Raw genomic sequence first — 18987 nt, 5'->3', positions numbered from 1 at the left:
TAGTACTGTATCATATTATGTAAGAATAGTGTGTGTTATTTTGTGTAAAACTGCCCCTCAGTAGTAATGAAATGAAAAAATGCCTTTTTACCTTGTTAGATCACATCACCTGTCATATTGTGCACCCATTTAACAGTATGCAAAATCAATTTAGCATTTTTATATTAAGATCCAATTATCTTTTAAACAAAATAATACGTGTGCTTATGAAAGCTACTACCCCCCAATTTCATCCAATAGTAACATGACATCCATCCATCAGTCAGAATGCAACTTTTTGCCGACAAGGGGAGTTGCGTATGGAGCCACAGTCCTCTGCTTTTTAACGGTCCAATCAAATCCAAAGGATTTGGATTTAAATCCTTCTTGTAAATGTGCAATGCTCAAATGTTCCGTTTCACTGGAGAACATTTCACAGTAAAGAACATAAAGATGCTCTCCTCCGTTTCCGTTCCTGCACATCAACAGAGAGTCCGACCTCACTACTGCTCTTGTGGCTAAATGGGAGCAAAATCCCTGTAGCCAGGATTTAAAATATCTTTGAAAGCCTTTCCAGAAGAGCTGAGTCTGTTGTAGCAGCATGTTTTTGGAATGGGATATTCAACAATCACATAATGGGTGTGACGTTTAGGTGTCCGTACTTGAGGGCATGCACTGTATCAAGCATTGATTACTGGAGTCAGATAAGGAGATTTTCAAAACACTGTATGTGCTTAACATATCCTAATTTTTACCTTGAGTATTTTCTTATATATTTATCATTATCATACAACATAAAGTATATTGTTAAATTCTCCACCTCGTAAGACTATTTCTTATCCCTAACAGAAAACAATTGCTTCAGCAGAATTAATAACCACAGGTGAAATAAATCCAAACTTTCCCTCAGCAGATTTTCTGTTGATGCGTGTCTGAGTAATAGCAGTAAGACCCTGTTTATCCGGCGAATATTCGCTCAGATAAATGAATCCCCTCACGGCCTCCTCATAAAATATTTTCAGCATTAATGGCTTGTGATGGACGCTGTAAATTCACGTTAAAATGAAGCGGCCATCTTGAGGTTTTGGCATTTCAATTATCCACAACACCCTGCGCAGTACACTCTGTCATTCTGTCAACTTTAATGTTTTAATATTCTGTTTTAAAAGCCTGCTCACAAACACACACGCAATACATACCGAATATAGGCATTTAGTGCAAACGCACACACACACACAAGTTTTGATTTATGGACGGAGCTATGCCTCAGTGACTAACCAGAGTAAAATATTGATGTGAAGCCAAATGAGTGACGTTCTCATACATTTTAAAGTGAGTGTGTGAAGAGGGATAATTTACTGTTGTGGGTAATCATTTGATGAGGAGCTAGCAGGCATTCAGGGGAGCATGCATCATAATGTTGATGTCGACTGTAATATGTGATTATCTTGATGGACATGACACCACCTACATTTCACACACACACAAATACACAAACATACAGTATTTTACAGGGGTGGAGTTTTACTGCACCCATTTCTAATTTCATACAACTTTGCTCTTATGTTTTGTAGTTCTGGTCAACAACTCTACATCACTACAACAAAGTAGTCAAAAGACAAGTCACAAGAAAATCGAGCGGCGAGACCAATGCAGACTTTATTGCCACAATGAAGGGATATATAGGATATATAGGGTTACAGGTGCAGTTCCAGATTAAGGCAACAGAATCTCGAAAGCAAAAACGCAGCAAAAAAATGCAACATTGCAACTTTGATGATCTGACAGGGAACGAGTGGAAATGGGCCGGTTGTGTACTGCAGGGCTGATACGGGAAAGTGGAAACAGGTGAGCAGTGTGGAGGAGGGAGTCAGGTGACTGGAGCAGGTGGAAAGATTATTCAAACCACTTTATTTGGAGCTGAAACCCAAACAGAGCACGCTGTTAAATGTCAATGTTCATTTTCTTTTCCAAACAAATCTGGCTAACCGAGATTTGTTTACTTTTTTTTTTTTGCCTGATTGCTTGTTTATAACCACCTTCCAAGACCTCTGCAATTGTGAGAACGGAGTCATCTTTACAAACAGACATAATGTACAAACCTACCACATTCAACTGTAATGTCCCTTCTAAGTTACATAGAGAACATTCATACCAGAGTTCCCGTTACACGGATTGGTTCCAGTGACAGACATTGCAGCTTGGATGCTGGTCCCCTGCTGACAACGATACGACAACAAGCCAGTTGCGAAAGTGAGAAAAGAACTCTATGAATTAATTTACCTAAATGCATACATCACGTGTCGTTACCGTCGCCATAATTCATGCTGCAAATGCAATTAAAAGAAGAAAAATCATTGAGCAGAACAAAGCGATGACCAGCTGCAGAGCCAGCGGAGGTGTGCGGATGAAATGAACACAATACATCTCCACCCTCTGCCCCTCCAACTATACATTAGTCTTAAAAACAAATGAACATCAGTTCTTGCCCTGAAACTCCCATTTTACTCAAATTCCCCCCATTGGCATCCTCCTCATGTTCTCTCTCACAGTCACAGTCTCCGCTCTCCTCTTTCTCTCTACTGCCTAACTTTGCGGTATATGTTACAAGCAAAAACGTTTATGCACCGGATATTTCTGTTGTATGCGGGTCATGCAAGTGGCTACCGTACGGCTTGTTTTGTTTGTGGCAAACACTAGCCAAGTTTCTGTCAAATGTAGAGGAAATTATTCAGAATTTTCCGAAAATCAGCTGAAGAAAATGTTTAATTTGTGCCCGTTTCTATTCATTATTGATATGTTATTGTTTCATTAATAAAAACTGTAGGTGGCACTTATTCTCCAGTCAGGTGCCAGTAAACCGTTGCAGACGAAGAGAGCACAACAGGATGACACAGTAAGCCAACCCTGAAAGTTAGCAGCGCTAAAGTTTACTTGTACGTTTTGTTCAGCAAGATAATCTTCAGGAATGGGCACCACTTTTTGAATGTTTGATGTGTGAATGCAACCCAAGTAACGTTAGGCTACAAACAAACCACACCACGGTCAAATGCTTAATCTACATCATTATTCATCTGCCAATTTTCTTGCATGTTTTTTTTATTCGATCAGGCAAGCTTAAAAATGTGTGTTTTTTTTGCAATATTTTGAAGCTTGGGTTTCAAATTTTACAAAAACAGGAGGAGGCTGAATCATAAAGTCACATAAAATGAGAACAGAGCAGCGTAAGTTCTGCACAGGCAGGTTCCAATCTGAACTGAGCTGTGCTGCGTCTGTGTTCGTGGCACTCTTCCCCACGCAGTTGAATTCACAGAAAATACCAATTGAAAACTGGGGAGAAAAAGACCTTTGTGTGCAATAGGAAATACAGTTTATTGGATGGAAAGCCTCACCATCTGCCATCAAGAGAACAGAGCTTGTGTTTGCTGCGTGAGTCGTTTGGAGTGGTTGAAGACGCTCTGATTCAAAATATTTCTGATCAGCGTTTCAGCCATAACTGATTTGCTATTTTCCAAGACTTAAAGGCAGCAGGTGCCCATCCTTTCCACCTCCATCGCTCTCTCCCCTCTCTCTTTTTCACTCCATTGATTCCAATACAGAGAAGATAAATCAAGTGCCATGAGTCCGTTGATGTGAGGGGAAATAGATGGGCCATTTGTTGACAAAACTCATTTTCCCACTTCCAGGTTATAAAGTGCACTGTGTTGTGGGGGTTTTTTTTCTGTATTTTTTTTTGTTTGCGGCTTTTGCCTTTCTTCCCGTGTCACTTGTTTGTCTTGACAAATGGGTGTGTTTGGTAGCAGACGGTCACAGTGATTGGACTAGTGCACACGCGCACACACATCCACACATTTCCGTTCAGTCTGGCCTCGTCTGCCAGGGGCACCTGCTGTAGCCTGTGAACAGGTGCGCTCTGCTAATAAACTCAGCAGGAGCACTGAATCTGCTTTTATTCAGCTGTCTCTGTTATCCCTCTCCCCATCTCGCTTGCTTTCTCTTTCCCCTCTTTTTACTCCTAACCAGGTGCATCGTTTCACCGAACTCTGAGCCAAAAATATGCATCAAATAACAACTGAAAACTGGCTGAATATCAACAATACAGAGAATGTCCAGACAGCGATTAAGATGTAAACGAGCTGTAATTAACACCCACGCGTATCCCTCAGTGTGAACACATTACTGTGTGTATAAGGCATACACACAACCAGCTCCTCCTGCCGTAACCTATTTTTTATCCATACATATCGGTTCTCACCTACGGGGATGGTTTGACTGAATGTGTGGACGTTTGCCGGTTACGCCACATTGATCACTGCTGAATTGAAGAGTCTCAGGAGGGAAAAGCTTCAGGCTGCTGGATGTCTCTCTTTCTGCTGTAATTCAATTGCTAAGAAGCCCCATGACAGAAATCCACTTTTTTAATGAAGCTGGAAACATTGACTCTCAGCAAGGATTTGGACCATGGTGGAATAAAAATGAAAGACTTAAGAATTAAGTAGTAGTAGCAGAATTGAAAGCTGAAACGTATCAAATAATAAAAGGAGAACTGGTGGAAAATTGAGAGCAGCGTCACAGCAGGGATGTTAAAGTGATCTTTTTTTGGATGATACTCTAAATGAAAGCTGCTGTCAAACTATTTCTTAATAATATTCTCGCGTCTATTCTCATCATAATCATCAGAAAAGTGACTTTGAGTGACAGAAAGAAATACTTAAATAACTTCACCATAAAAAATAACACTCAAAACTCATACTTGCTCAATCATTTTAGTCAGCTGCTGCCTCTCGACCTTTCAATTAGGTTCACTCACCTCGAGCCTCACTCTTGGAGCGGGTTAGAATGTTTTGCTGAAGAACTCTACAGCAGGGTGGACGGACTGCTGCAGGCTCTGAAACTTCATCCTCTAAACTCACTCCACCACCTACTCGTTCTGCATCTGGACTGAACAAATGCAGCACATACAGGCAGATATTTGTCGGACACATATTGCAGCTCTACAGTTGGTTACCAGGGTAGGATTGATTTTTAAACAAGCGCAGACTCCAAGAAAATTGAAATGTAACATTTGGTTGCTCTCAAGTCATAGTTTCACTTTTTACACACACACACACACACACACACACACGGCAAGAGGTGCGGATGTATGCACAAATGTGAGCACACTTACTGTATTCAAACGCACACACATGCACACTGTGTGTGGGAATTGTAAGGCTGGGTGTCACAAATGCTTCTCTGCCATAGCAAATGCAATAGCATTACTATTTGTGAGTGAGTGAGTGAGTGAGTGAGTGAGTGAGTGCACCTCTGTATTGCACGGCTAAATCTCACATTCTGCTGCAGCAAACTACACAATAAGTTGACCTCTCGTGGTTGCAGAGACTCACACTTTCACCAAACACCTTTTATTGCCTGTTTTTATACAGCCATTGACTGCCTGCTGACTCCTCACTCACTACTCTTAACTGGCCCCCCGAGCGGTAGGGGCCACTAGTGATGACACAGCTGAGTGAATCGCCGAACCCCATCCGCCGCTGTGCGGCCAGAGATACAGTGGGGGAAAACCATAGACTGTACGTCTATGGGGAAAAGAGTTTGCCCCCTTTTATGGTTTTGGAGGGTGTGTTCAGCTATCAGCTAACGTGACTACACCGGTTGCACATCGGTGACTTTCTGGGCATCAACCTCGCATTTACACATGCATTGTCAAATAAATAGACTTGATGCCTAAATGTTCAAGGTGACATCTGCACTCTACTGAGCCTACCTTTTTAGTTTAAATGTGATTTTATAATAGCACAAGGGGTGCTTCAAATGACAAAAAGTCACGAAAAAATAAAACGATTAAAAAAACCAATGTAAAACAAATTCCTTATTTGAACCTCTATGGGTAAGGATTTTTAAATAATCAATCAAAAAAGTAATTGTTATGTTATCTTTGAGACAAAGGACAACAAAAGATACAATAAACTAGTACAAAATGGCTGCTATTGCTGGTAGCTATCTAAAGTAAAATTCAATGTTATAGAATCTTGTTTAAATTTGTTTGTAAAATGTCACTTGTTAATTTCAAGTGTTCAATGATATTAAATAGCTTGTTTTATCTGGTGTGACTGGGCTAGCAGGCTATCAGTAGCGGTAGCCATGCATTTAGAAATAATGCATGAAAACTCCCAAACGAGATAAACAGTCGTGCTTTTCTGTCTTTTCCATTCAGCCACCATGACGTGAATAATATAATGTTAGCCATGCTAGTGTTAAGTTAGCTTTGTGCCCTGCCGCGTTAGCTGGATCTGCCAGCAGCTCCAGTCCACGTTTGCAAACTAGCAAGCCAAGAATACAAATGTCACTCTCTAATCCTCGTCACCTCCAGCAGCTTCCACAGAGGAGGAAACCAACTGATGTTTCAGGGTACTTTCAACAGTGTAACAGAAACAAAATACAAGAAATTAACGCTCACAGGGAGCCATAAGTAGAGCTGGTAATGTTACTTTTCAAATGACTAGCCTACAGCTAGGAGTCAAATGTGCAAGCAATGCCGTAAAGTCAAGTGAGCAGCAGGTTCTTGGCATGGCCTCCTAAACTTTCACATCCCCTCTGAACTTACACTGAACTTCTCTCTTTTTCGACCTGACGCGAACTAATTTTTCTTTCAGAAACTATGGATCTTTCTTTCCCCGGTCTATGAATAAATCACAAGACGGTGACAGAGAGGCTGCTGTGGCTGGAAGACGCTGATGGACTGAGGGAGGAGGAGGAGGCTCTCAGCTGACTTTCAACTGGCCTGTTTGAAATGCGGGACGCCGGGTCGCAATCACAGCTGCACTGTTGGCCTGGTTGTACGGAACAATGAAAAAATGATTTTTGTGGATTTTCCCCTCGATCCTTTATCTCTCTAAAAGAGAAAATGTAACACCCCACCAGTGGTGTGTGACACAGCATCAAAAGTGGGCATCTTTTAGCTGACTATCCCATTAAATGTGTGAATATATTTGTTTCACAGGAATAACAAAATGTATCACATCATTTGCAAGATTTGCATGGCTATGATTTGCAGTCATTTACATTACTTTGTTAAACAGACCAGACCTAGGCTGCATCCCATGACAGCCAGACAGCCAGAAGACGCTCACTCCCCCTAATTTTTCTCAAATGAGGCTTTCTGGTCATGCCTCTTTGGTAAGGTAAAACGCACCGATGCTGCTGGGGGTGAAAGGGAGCAAATCCCTGCAGCCAGAAAGCATTTCCAAAAGAGGGGATTAATGTTAATGGGTTTTTATATTGCGTAATGTTTAGGTGTCCACATACTTATACATATGGTGCATTTAACAAATTTACATAATATATAGGCATTATTTTTCTTTCACTATTGTGTGTTTTTTTTTTGCGATACAACCACTCTGGTGATGTTGTTTTCTAACAGAGGACATATCATTTGCATTTGTGTATTTAGTGTCTGAGATTTCCTTTTGGCTCTGTCGTCAGGGTCAGTGGTGTATTTCATCACCCCCCCCCCCCATCACTCTTTCTGTGAGGTGGATTTATGTTACGTGGATTTACGTTTGTGCTGAGTGAGCGCTTCCCCGGCCACGCCCCGCAAAATCAAATGTCACACCATCTCCTGGGGTATTAATCAAACTCAGACACACACACACACACACACACAATCAGGCCCAGCGGCCATCAGAAAAGGAGAGGAGAGGTCACTTGATGGGTTTATTTTTCTGGAAACATATAATTGTGAACATGCACCCAGGCTCTTACTCACACAGCCGGTTTAAGTTTTCACAGACATGTTGTGACTTGCCCTTTACAGCGTTCCTGTGTGTGTGTGTCTTGAGTGCATCTTTGCAATTATATACAAATCATATAATTGTCTTTTTTCTTTGTTTCTCACCGATTCCCCAGCAGGTCAGTCCTTCCAAACTCATCCTTTGCAGCTAAACATTGGTCAGAACTTTATTGCAAAATAAAGTAGAGATCCAAACATTGAATTTGGGGTAAATGTGTGTAAAATGATTTTCCGAATGATTCAGAACATTTCCAGTTGATCGGCTGGTGCAGCACTAAACTAACATTTTAGTATTTTGTTCACCTGAATGCCTCACAATATCTTGATATACCAATCTCTTTCCCTTTGTTTTCTTAAAACTGGTGTAGCTAAAGTGTCACTGTGTAATAAGGAGTGCAACTTTCTTTGAATGATGCCACAAACGTGATGTAGTTTGATTACATTGTTTTTATTGCGCTTTTTATTACTACAATTGTTGTCTTTGGAGTCAATATGAGTAATATTTAATATTTTTTATTATTATGACCTTTTAATTTGAATAGTCCTAGATCTTTCACAGCGGTCTCTGAGGCTTCTTCAGTAAAAAAGAAATGTTGCAGTGGAACACTGCATGTGTACGAGAGGCATGATGCTGGAACTGTAAAAGCAGAAAGACGACACAAAAGTGAGAGGGTTGGGTTGCCAAAGCAGCACTTTTAATTCAACTAACCATGCTGTAGCATTGCCATGAAAACATGTTTCAGAAATAGACGACCTTTCACTGTATGTGATGCAAATGTGGAGGAGTTGATGCCTAGAATACACATTAAAAGGAGGCCAACAAAACAAATAAACGAAATAGGGCAATATATAAAATGAAAGTTGCAGGACCACTTGTATTTAAGACATTCACATGTTATAGTTGTTAGCTGCAGCCAGTTAAAACAGGATTAATCACATTAACAAGTATATGTTCAAAAACAAAACCGCATCAAAATCCAGAGAAATTAGAGGATTTTCTGTAACTCTGTTCAATATTCACTTTAGATAAACAATACATTGTTTATGGTTTTCAGTCAGAAATACAAGGACAGATATTTCAAAGAGAGATTAAACCAACAGCAGATTTTACAATAACGTTCAGTGAGCGTATGCGTGTGACGTTTGTATTCAACACATAGAAATGTTTAAATGCAAACGCAGCTATTCAGTTTTCCTATTAACAAGTGTAATCACTTAGTAGAGCGCCCTGTAGTAGACACATGATCTACTACATTTACAACCTTGTTTATTATTGATTATTAAATATTTCCGGTTGTTTTGATTTTATTAGACAAATTATCACATGTCCACAATTAATAAAGTTTTTTATGAGGTTTGACTTAGTTTAATTGGCAGGTGTCACCATATACATAACTCACACTTCATTAGCAAGCTGACGTTTAGCGATTATAATGTTTACCATGTTCAGTACCTTGTCTGGTGTGTTAGCACCCGCTAACATGTGCTAAAAGGCCCTTTTCACTGCAGCCGTTTTGTCATGTCAGCAGGGTAAACACAGGTGTAATTGATAAAGCTAATTATGGTCCCGTTCTATTTAGTGTGTCACAGTCATCCAGTGAGCCAGCATGCACAATAACAGGGTCCTCACCGAAATGGAACAGGGCCATAATTAATGTTATTAATACACATATGTTTACCCTCCAATTACATGTCAAAACGACTGAGAAGAGTCTATTAGCACTTAACTTAACTGACGTGCAGCTGAGGCCGTTGGGATACTTCAGTCTTGGCCAAAGTAGTTTAACCAACGTAGCTAAAAATATTTCATGATACAGTGACGGGGTGTAAACGCACGATAGAGAAAGATAGGAGACTAATAGACAGCAGGGCTCAGAAAAAGACGCTCAGACAAAAACGAATCTAATCCATCTGCACAGGTCAGATTTCACACAGGAAATGGGTTTCTTTCTCTCTGCATTGATTCTTCTTTCTCTTTCACCTTCTCTTGTTATTTCCATCACTCCCACTTTTCTCCCTCCTTCACGTGGACAAATCAATGGACGGGAAATGAAAAAGGAAGCCGCGTTTCATTTCCAGCTATGAAGAAAAACACTCTGCAGAGTAGGAAAGAGTACAAATCAAATATTAGTTAGCAGCTGGGTTTTTTTTTGATTGAAAATAAAATGTATAGTTTCGACTGTGAGCGGAAAAAAACAAACCAAAAAAAATCATTAATATCCTGCTTGATTTCCTGTGAATTCACGTGCATATTACTTGTTGGTCCACATCACCACCACCAAAGGAAAACCAACAATAACAATCTACTATTTCACTAGTTTGGCTCACAGCTACACCCTGAAGATGAAGTCATTTGGCATTCTCACCAGAGCAGATGTCATTGAGTTCATTGATTTCTTCTTGAACTCTGAGTAGGAGGAGGTCCTGCCAGATTTCCTGCTGCTGCTCCTCAGCCTCCAACCCGAGCAGCTCCAGGTGATGATCCTTCAATCTCAGCAATGCGCGGCCTCGGGAGAGAGGGGGTTGTGCATGAGTGTGAATATTTCACAAACTCTAAATCTAAAAAGGTTGATTTAAGTTGAATGTAATGCGTTGAGTTGTACCTGATATGGCGTGCTTAATTATAGCTTTCTGGAGCGTGCCCATGTGGGTTGGGTGCTGGTCCTGCACCCACTCCAACACTTCTTCCACCGACCACGATGACACTCGCTTGGACAGTCCCATCACTCTGCAAACAGATCAGCCGCTACACACTGAGAAGACAAAAGCAGGAAGGTTACACATAATATATTTTATAAGCAATTAATCAGTCAATTGTTTTTTTGAGTTGATCGAAAACGTATCTGAAAAAAACAAACAAGGTGTAGTCTGCTTGTTTTCACCCGGCAACAGTTCAGAATCCAAATATATTTAATTTGCATGATATAACATATAGCAAAGCAGGAAATCTTCAAATACTTGGCTCGGCTTAAATAATTATTTGTTTATCAAAGTTATTTTTGCGATTTTCTGTCAAGATTTGCCAGAAGAAAAAAACCTGAATTTCAAAACCTTATTTCCCTGAAGATTATGAACGGGAAAAGTGTTGCCGTGACTATTAAAGTTCACCCGAGCAGGATCTGAGCAGAATATTTCAGCCGTCATGACTGTGAACGTGCGCGCCTCCCACCCTCAGGACAACGTTGTCTGTGGAAGACCCCCAAATGTGAGGGAATGTCATTTTCTCTTGATATTTGGCGCTTTGGATTAAATATCCTTCTCATATGCCCCGTCACCTACTTGCTCAGAATAAGCCTGTTTTCCAGAGATTCATTCAACAACCCCCGGAAAACATGATGACAAATAGCTGGTTAACAGCAAGGTGAAAACTCTAACACCTTTAAGGTCAACAAAAAGTTCTGCTGTTCTCAAAAGAAAAAGTTTCTACTTTGCCTCGGGTTCTTTTGGCTTCCCTCCCAGCCATCTATCCTCCTGGGCTGCACTGCCATAGGGCGAAAACTGCTAAACTGTTGTTGTGACCTTTTCAGCGGGCCGGTCTAGTTATTGGGGTATAAATATAGGAATGTAATTTCCTGTATTAATTAAGGGGGGGGGCGGGGCCGGGGCAGTAACGAGGTCCCAGCGGAGTAATTGACATACAGAGAGTTAAGACCTTTGCACTGGAAGAGTGGAAACTTCCCTTCAGAGTCGGAGTGAGTTGAGGATGAAGAAATAAAATCTCACTGCTGTCTATAACGTTGGTTTTATGACTATAAGACTCCAACACTGAGCTCCGATGGGTCTATATCTGCAGGGGAATATAGTGGCCGTATATCCAGCTTGTCTTATTTGCTCTGAACCATTGCATTCACGTCCACACTGCCCACTTACAACTGAACCAGGACTTGTGAACAAAAGCAATTTACAGCAACAAGCAGGGTGGGAAATTGGCTTTTCTGTACCAACTGAAACCGACAAAATATAGATAGTATTACATATATAGAAATGTTTAAGCACATTCAAGAGCTGGACCGAAGTGCTTCAGCTGGTATTAATCCCATTCTCACTATCTGTTAGTGCCTCTATAGCCTGACCGTTTTATTAAGCTTCAGGGTAGCCAAAGTTGATGTGAATGTGTGGGCAGTTATGTTGGTTTTACTTGGCAACTTGATTTAATGCAACAACGGGAACTGTGTCGTAAGTGCAATGCAGAGGAGTGGTCACAGAACGAAAGAAACTAGAGATGTGTGCCTGAACAGAAAGCAGTGCAACAATATCACTGTGGGAGCTACAAAAAGGCTCTTTTAACCCTCTCTGTGCGTGAATGTTTTATATCCCACCTGGGGACAGAGGGGGAATCATAGCCTTCAGCGTGGCATTCCCCTTCATTTATGGGTAATTTGATTGATTTGTTTCTACATGGATGGCAATACAATGCCTACGGATAGCAAAACAGTACCTTCTCTGATACCTTGGGTGAGGAATGCAAACATTTGTCTCCACAAAAAAACCCTTTCCATCAAAAAGAAAGATGCCAAACTTCTCCAAAGAATCACAAGGTGCCGCACAACGTAGCTGACATAAAACATCTGAAAATTGGGGAAATTAAGACCAGGAAACTTCTGAACAGAGACAAAGTGAAGGACCACCTGAGTTCATGTCAGATTATTCTCACGCGGTACAATGAACAAAACTGGACCAAATCATCTACAAGGACACATATTCAAGTTGCAGGTTGAGGTCATCCTTCTTACACACCAAGATGTAATCCTACCATCTTGTGGTGCCTTGCAGAATTACTTCATCTCTTGAACTACAGCCTGAGAATTGTCCAGTAGGAGCTGTTAAATGGTCCAACTTTCAGCTCTCTAATCTGCAGCCTTTCTCCACTTGGAATGATGTAATCTGGCCTCGATGCATTCTTTCTGCAGTGGTAGGAGGCTTGGATACATTCTATGTTCGTCATTCTTATGCCTTTAGCAAATGACAAAACAGGAAACTAACGTGACATCTACCGTTTACGAATGTGTTAAGAGTTTTGCAGACTAAAACATTGTATACATCCAGCATACATCTCTTTATTGCCTTACAGTCACACTCTGCAATGCCGCGTTAAACTGTGATGTAACTCAGCCAGAAACTAAGTGGTTGTAAATGTTGAGATTTAGACTAAATAAGGCATGTTTTTGTAAACAGAAGTGCCGAATTGAAGCCGTGCCTCTCAAACGTCTTTTCTGCAGGTGTGTACCAGTTCCGGGTATATTAACCATATTAACCATATCAAAAATATGAATAGAATTTGGTGTACAACAGCTGCTTGTAAATAACACCAAACATCCATAACAGACTTTAGGTCAGACAAAGCACTGACTTATTACCAATTTATGAGAGTTTTTGGTGAGTATAAGTTATATTTACCTACGGTCCTCCTGTACCTGTTGAGAAATGTTACACGTTCCATTTCCTGGCCCCGCCCACGAGCGCGCGCTCGACACCTCCTTCTTCTGCACTCACGTGCACAGTTACTCGTGATCCCTTCAAGTGCTGTCAGAAATATCGCAATCTGTATGATATGTACTTATTAACTTAACAGACTGAACAAGTCACACGAGATAATTGGTCATTCTTATCATGTAATCATAGGACAATAAAATGGCATATAGTTTTGCTAGAGAGCTATGTCACAAGTTTTATTTTTAGGTCATGAACATCTTTACGACTGTTGCTGACTACTGTAATATATTTGACTTGTCTTATTGTTTTGTCATTTGTTTTTGGCCTGTATACCCAACTCTACCGGAAACGCAGTATTGATACTGAGTGGATTGTATTGTCATATAAACAAAAATTGCATTGAACATCTTGAATCTCAGGCTTCCGCTAACAATGCTCAAACTTATTTTCGAAGATCTTCTCTGTTTCTGAGTCAGTGGCTTTAAAACACTATCAGATCTTTTAAAACTATCCAGTCCCTTAATATGTACCATCCACAGCCAACAGAGGGAGCGCGCGTACAGCAGGGCGCGCAACCTTTCCTCACCTCTCTCCTCTCCACCAGCTGCTCGGCACGCAGAGCAAACTTCAGCTGGAGTTTTGTGATGGTCACATGACTATGTTGTGTGTATATTACTCCAAATGTCTCCGCTTGTTCGCTTCTATAGAGCTCTGCGGCACTGACAGAGACTGAGTGAGTGGTGCGTTTCATTCCGTTTATTTAATGCCATCCTCTCTCTGACAGCTGAGAAAAAGCCTGGAGTTACAGCGTCAGGAAGCAACTTCTTCAAGGGAATTATGAGAAACGTGGAGCTGTGATTTTTTTATTTCCAATTGACAGCTGAAAAGGTGAGATAAAAGCCCGTTTGCTATTTACTTTATCTCCGTTTGGTGTTTAATGTCTTGCAGGTTTAACATAATCTGACAAACTTTTTTAGCCTTTGCATGAACCCTGCAGTGACTGCACCTGTTTGAAACTCCAGCTGACTGTGTGTCACCTGTCATTCCTTTTTTTTTTTTAAAGATATTATGTAAAATGTGCTAAATAACATGTTACACAGGAACTTGCCCTTTTATGTTGAGTTGACAGGTTTGTTCAGCACAAAGGCTATAATCTAAAATCACCACATGATCTCTTGTGCTTTGACCTTTTTAAGTTGGCAAACTGGTTGACATCTGTTAAATATTCATTGCAACAGTTAAAAGGCTGATTTACATGTTATCTATTCGAGTGGTATGCCGCAAGGACAACAGGACAGGAAATGCACGTTTAATGGAACTCGTCCGCAGAAAGTTGTTGCTTTGTGTTTCAGCGGTCATGGGTGAAGTATCTCTGCCTTTAATTAACCGAGAGAAATGGGTTAATGTTGCACATGGATGACTGAGCAATGATATGGGAGGGTTGCATATGTACAAGTGGGAGTTTGTGCTCCAACTCAGCTCCCTACTTCTAATAGATTAAGTCATAAAAATCAACTTGCTAGTGGGAAATAATTACATAATTAAACGTGGTATGATCGTTTGTAGCAAACACAACCGCATCACAAATGCACTGACTTTGAAAATTGTTTTTAAATTCAGTAAACTGTGTTCTAGCTACTTGCTCTGTTAAATCATTATAATGTCCAGATACGTTTTCAATAGCTGTTCTGCCTGAGACCACACGTGCTGGCCTCCGATATATAGTTATTTATATATATGTGTGTTTATGTGTATGTGTGTGTGTGTATCAGAACTTTGTTTTTTCTCCCTTCCACTCAGATTACTACTCTCAGGACCTCTCAGATTTATCTGGTGTCCCTTCCTGGGGGCCTGACCCCTTGGTTGGGAATTATCTACCTGTATATAAAGATGTTAAACCTAGCTCCTCTTCACCTTGACTTGATGCTACAATAAAATGCAAATTAAACAGGATGCATCATTAGAAACAACCCAATGTTGTAATTTTACTGCGGAACTATCCTTAACAAAGTGAAAATGCTGATCTCTTCCAGGACACACAAGTGGACAAATGAATACTAACACCCGACAATATCTGAGCGTCACACTGATAATAAGATGCGAGGGCGCACCGCCTCTTCGTGCAGCATTGCTCCTTCTCCTTCTTGGCTAGTTGTCGTGCTGCATCTTGAACAGCTTGTTGGGATTGCATGGAGCTGCAAGAAGGAAAGCCTCATTTGAGGGATGAATAAAGTGAATATCCACTTTAGTCACATGAAATCACCAGATTTCTCTCAGCTCTTCAACACGGTGATGAACAGCTGATATTGAGCATTAAAGGCTCTTTGGTGTCTAATCAGATGCAAACCTGGAGGAAAAATATTGAAACAGTCGTGACTGTCAAATGTTTTCCCTCCTTACACCAAGTTGTGCATGTGAATGTTTCGGGCTTGGATTTACTGTAAGCAGTGGTGTTTTGTAAGTTATGGCCAGTGTTGCTGCTCCAGGAGGATGCTCTGGATATGCGCATGTAGAGTTCACATGTTTTGGGTGGTGTGGCCCTTCCAATCTGACACATAGTTTGCATATTCAGCCGTGTAACAAACTTTCTTGAATTTAATGGGTCGTTTCTGTTATTTTGTCCACAGTTGCACAGATGGAGATGACTTTGCTTTCCCACCATCGTCTGTTGGCACTGACTAACAGAGACCAACTGAGTGTCTCATAAACTGTCTTATCCCACTAAACTCAATGTAATTAGAAGATAACTCACACACACACACACACACACGTATGCAGGGGTACGGAGAGTTTAGTGGGATCTCCTAGCAGCCCTAATGGTTCCTGCCCAGCTTCAATCTAAATGTCAACCTGACCCCTCCATCCCCTCTGTAATGAGAAAGTCCAGACTGAGCGCTTTTTAACGACTTTGTCAAACACTCACAGATCTGCCGTCGGGGCTTGTGGGAGTTTAACACCCAGCGAGTCCAGACTGCAGCAGATTTAATTTTACTCCTCCAGAGATGTCTATGTCTGACGCAACCTTTTATCTATTTGCTCTGTGTTCCCTCTCACTTTATTCATATGCCCGCCGTATTTGGTTTGCATCATGTGTAGCGTGGGAAACTCTACCCAAACCAGAAGAGCAAATGTGCTCAGCTCAGAGCAAATAGTCCGGTGTATGGCTGCGACTGATTGCGATTCATTATCAGTTAAAGTCTTTGACAAAAAAAAATGTGAAATTCAATGTGCTTTAATTAAAAACAGAGTTATACCACCATAGATTGTGTGCCAGAAACTGTAGCTCATCAATGACTGCACCTGCTGGATGTAACTGTCAACTGTGTGTTAAAGATGGAATTACTTCTTATGGTGATAAGTGTCTTCTGAGACACTTTCCTCTCCCGATGTTTTCAATGGATTTAGGTTTTGAAAGGAGGACGTGTTGGAATTCTGCCACAACTGTCAAAGCCGTCTTCATTTTTCACCTCTTCTAATTCATTTGGGGTTAAATACTTGAGAGAGTTACGGCTCTGGAGCTACTTTTTTGTTTTTAAGTCAATTGTAAGCGCACTATGGGAAAGTATTTAAAGGTTACACTTTTTAAACTGACGTCCCCGGGACATTGACACATTAACCTACTTGAAATTGGACATGAGATATTTGTGTTTATATTCTTGCGATATTTTTGTTAGAATTTTGGATGTAAGTGAGGTTATGATGGAGTAGGAGGTCAGCTGGAGGATTTGTGCTGCGTCCATAGTGATTTGGACGTTATACTGTACTGTTTAAGAAAGATTAATCAGCAGCACGTTAAAGCCATATAGGAATTACTGTAATCGCCAGTTTCCAACTTGTAAAAAGTGTTAACATTAGCTTCTGATAGCACTTTAAAGCTATTCAAACAGGCTTCACCCCCTCAGAAATGTCCAGACTTCAAGGTAACTTAACCCAAATCCTATGGATATAGTGTTATATTGTCAATACACAGTATTTTTAACCCTGACCAACTCAATTACACAACTGTCTTGAGTTCACAATCACAAGTTGTGGAGGTTGTGGAAGGAGGCTTTTCCATGTTTACTACATTTCGCTGCTCTAAAATCCTTCCCATATTCTTCACCGATGGTGCAGGAAGTCCATGCTCACTTTGATGGATAGGATGAGGAGCTTGGACATCCAGAAGCAGCACCTCTGTTCATTTGTGTTGAAAGGAGCCAGTTAGCTGGCCTGGGAACACCCGAGGATCCCCCAGTAAGGGCAGGACGTCGTGGCTAAGGAGAGGGACATGTGGGCTTACTTTCCTTAGTCTGATGCAACCTGGATGTGTGAATGGATGGGTGCACCATGTTAGCCAGCTATCTGTCAGCTCTATTGTTCTTGAGTAACCAATTCCATTTGTGCTCACATTCAAACACACAACAAAGAAATGGCAGAGCAGTTGCAATGTGTCTGAATCAGAAATTGTCCCTTTGTCATTGTTTGACTGAGCTAGTAACAAAGGGTTGATGTGAATCATTACTTTCTTGCCCCCGTGACCAACCTTTCCACAATGTTTTTGCGCATTTATTCACAGCTTCGTCTTTTTAAATATCCTGCTAAAAGGCAAACAGACATAAAAAAAACAACCGCTGTCCACGGAAAGACCAACCAAGGAGGAAACAAATCATACAACGCTGGTCTAGAGTCAGCCACAATCCTCACACCACAAGCATTTCCCTCTGTTCGTTTAGCACTGTGTGTGTGTCAGTTTGTTTGTCTATATTGTAGCTTGAAAAGCAAAAAAAACGGTCAAAGCTCTCACAACTGGTTCACCTGATTCGCAGCACTATAGACGCCAATAGGAAACAAACAAACACATTTGAACTTCTACACCTGTAAGGACCCTCACTTATAACCTTAACCCAAAACCTCAATACATTGCCGACCAAAATCCATAGCTTGGCCCGGATGAGACTATTCCTATCATGTTTTATTACAGGATTAAGGTGATAACTAATTGAGTATGTATTGATTTGCCAACCCAGTTGCCGGAACATTTTTTGGCATCGCATGTTTCTGACAAACCACGGGCTAGGATCAATGTCGACGTTTCTGAACCAAAAAGATGTTTCATGAATACGTTTCATATCAGCCTTGCATCACGCCTGCAGAAACGCACAATGTCACTCGGTTAACACTGTGAAACGATTGATTAGGTTTAGGCAACAAAACTACTTGCTTGAGGTTAGAAAAAATATCTATCATGGTTTGGGTTAAAATGGTAACGTAACAACTTAACGTAACATAATAATAATGTCACTTAACAACTGTAACAACATAACAAGCCTAAATGAATAGCAATCACTCCTTGTAAGCATAACATTACCTAAAAAGCGCAACGTCAATGTTTACTTTTAGTTTTACACTGGACACGAACAGCGGTCTTCTGTGTGAAAGTCCTGTGTCGCTTGTTATACTCGTTATTATACCACGTCATTTTCAATAACGGTCACTCAATATACCACGTCACATGCTCTGACCCAATGCAAAAACGTTCACATTCAACAGTTCCGTGGTTTGCAGAAACATACAATGACAACGTGTTTTCCTGCAAAGAATTGTCTTCAACCAGAATGAAATTTTCTACATTTGTTAGTTTCTCCACTTATTTCTTTTCTCTTTTTATTTTGTCATCTGTACCTTTTTGTGAAGGCAAGCTATAAAAGGTTCGGGTTGGTTGAGGAGAGATGTCAGTTTTTTGTAACGTAGAACGATTTCAGTGGATCATACTGTGTGTATCTTCTCTCTTCAGTCAGGAGGAG

At 40.8% G+C, this 18987-nt stretch overlaps 1 protein-coding gene across 1 annotated transcript; it reads right to left on the bottom strand.

Moving 5' to 3' along the window:
- Positions 1-8444: 8444 nt before the first annotated feature.
- LOC142942142 (sterile alpha motif domain-containing protein 12-like) lies at positions 8445-13210 on the bottom strand. Its single transcript, XM_076084352.1, has 4 exons — positions 13169-13210; positions 10375-10524; positions 10138-10278; positions 8445-9867 (listed from the first exon to the last, which is right to left on the bottom strand). The coding sequence occupies exons 2-4, from the start codon at positions 10493-10495 to the stop codon at positions 9851-9853; spliced, it is 279 nt and encodes a 92-aa protein (XP_075940467.1). The 5' UTR covers positions 10496-10524; positions 13169-13210; the 3' UTR covers positions 8445-9850.
- Between the last annotated feature and the right edge of the window lie 5777 nt (positions 13211-18987).

This window comes from Anarhichas minor, unplaced genomic scaffold, assembly GCF_050575085.1.
Source record: "Anarhichas minor isolate MPS153535 unplaced genomic scaffold, ASM5057508v1 ptg000136l, whole genome shotgun sequence".
Lineage (NCBI taxonomy): Eukaryota > Metazoa > Chordata > Actinopteri > Perciformes > Anarhichadidae > Anarhichas > Anarhichas minor.
Note: the sequence above shows the minus strand (reverse complement) of the source record. Positions and strands in the feature narration are given on the sequence as shown.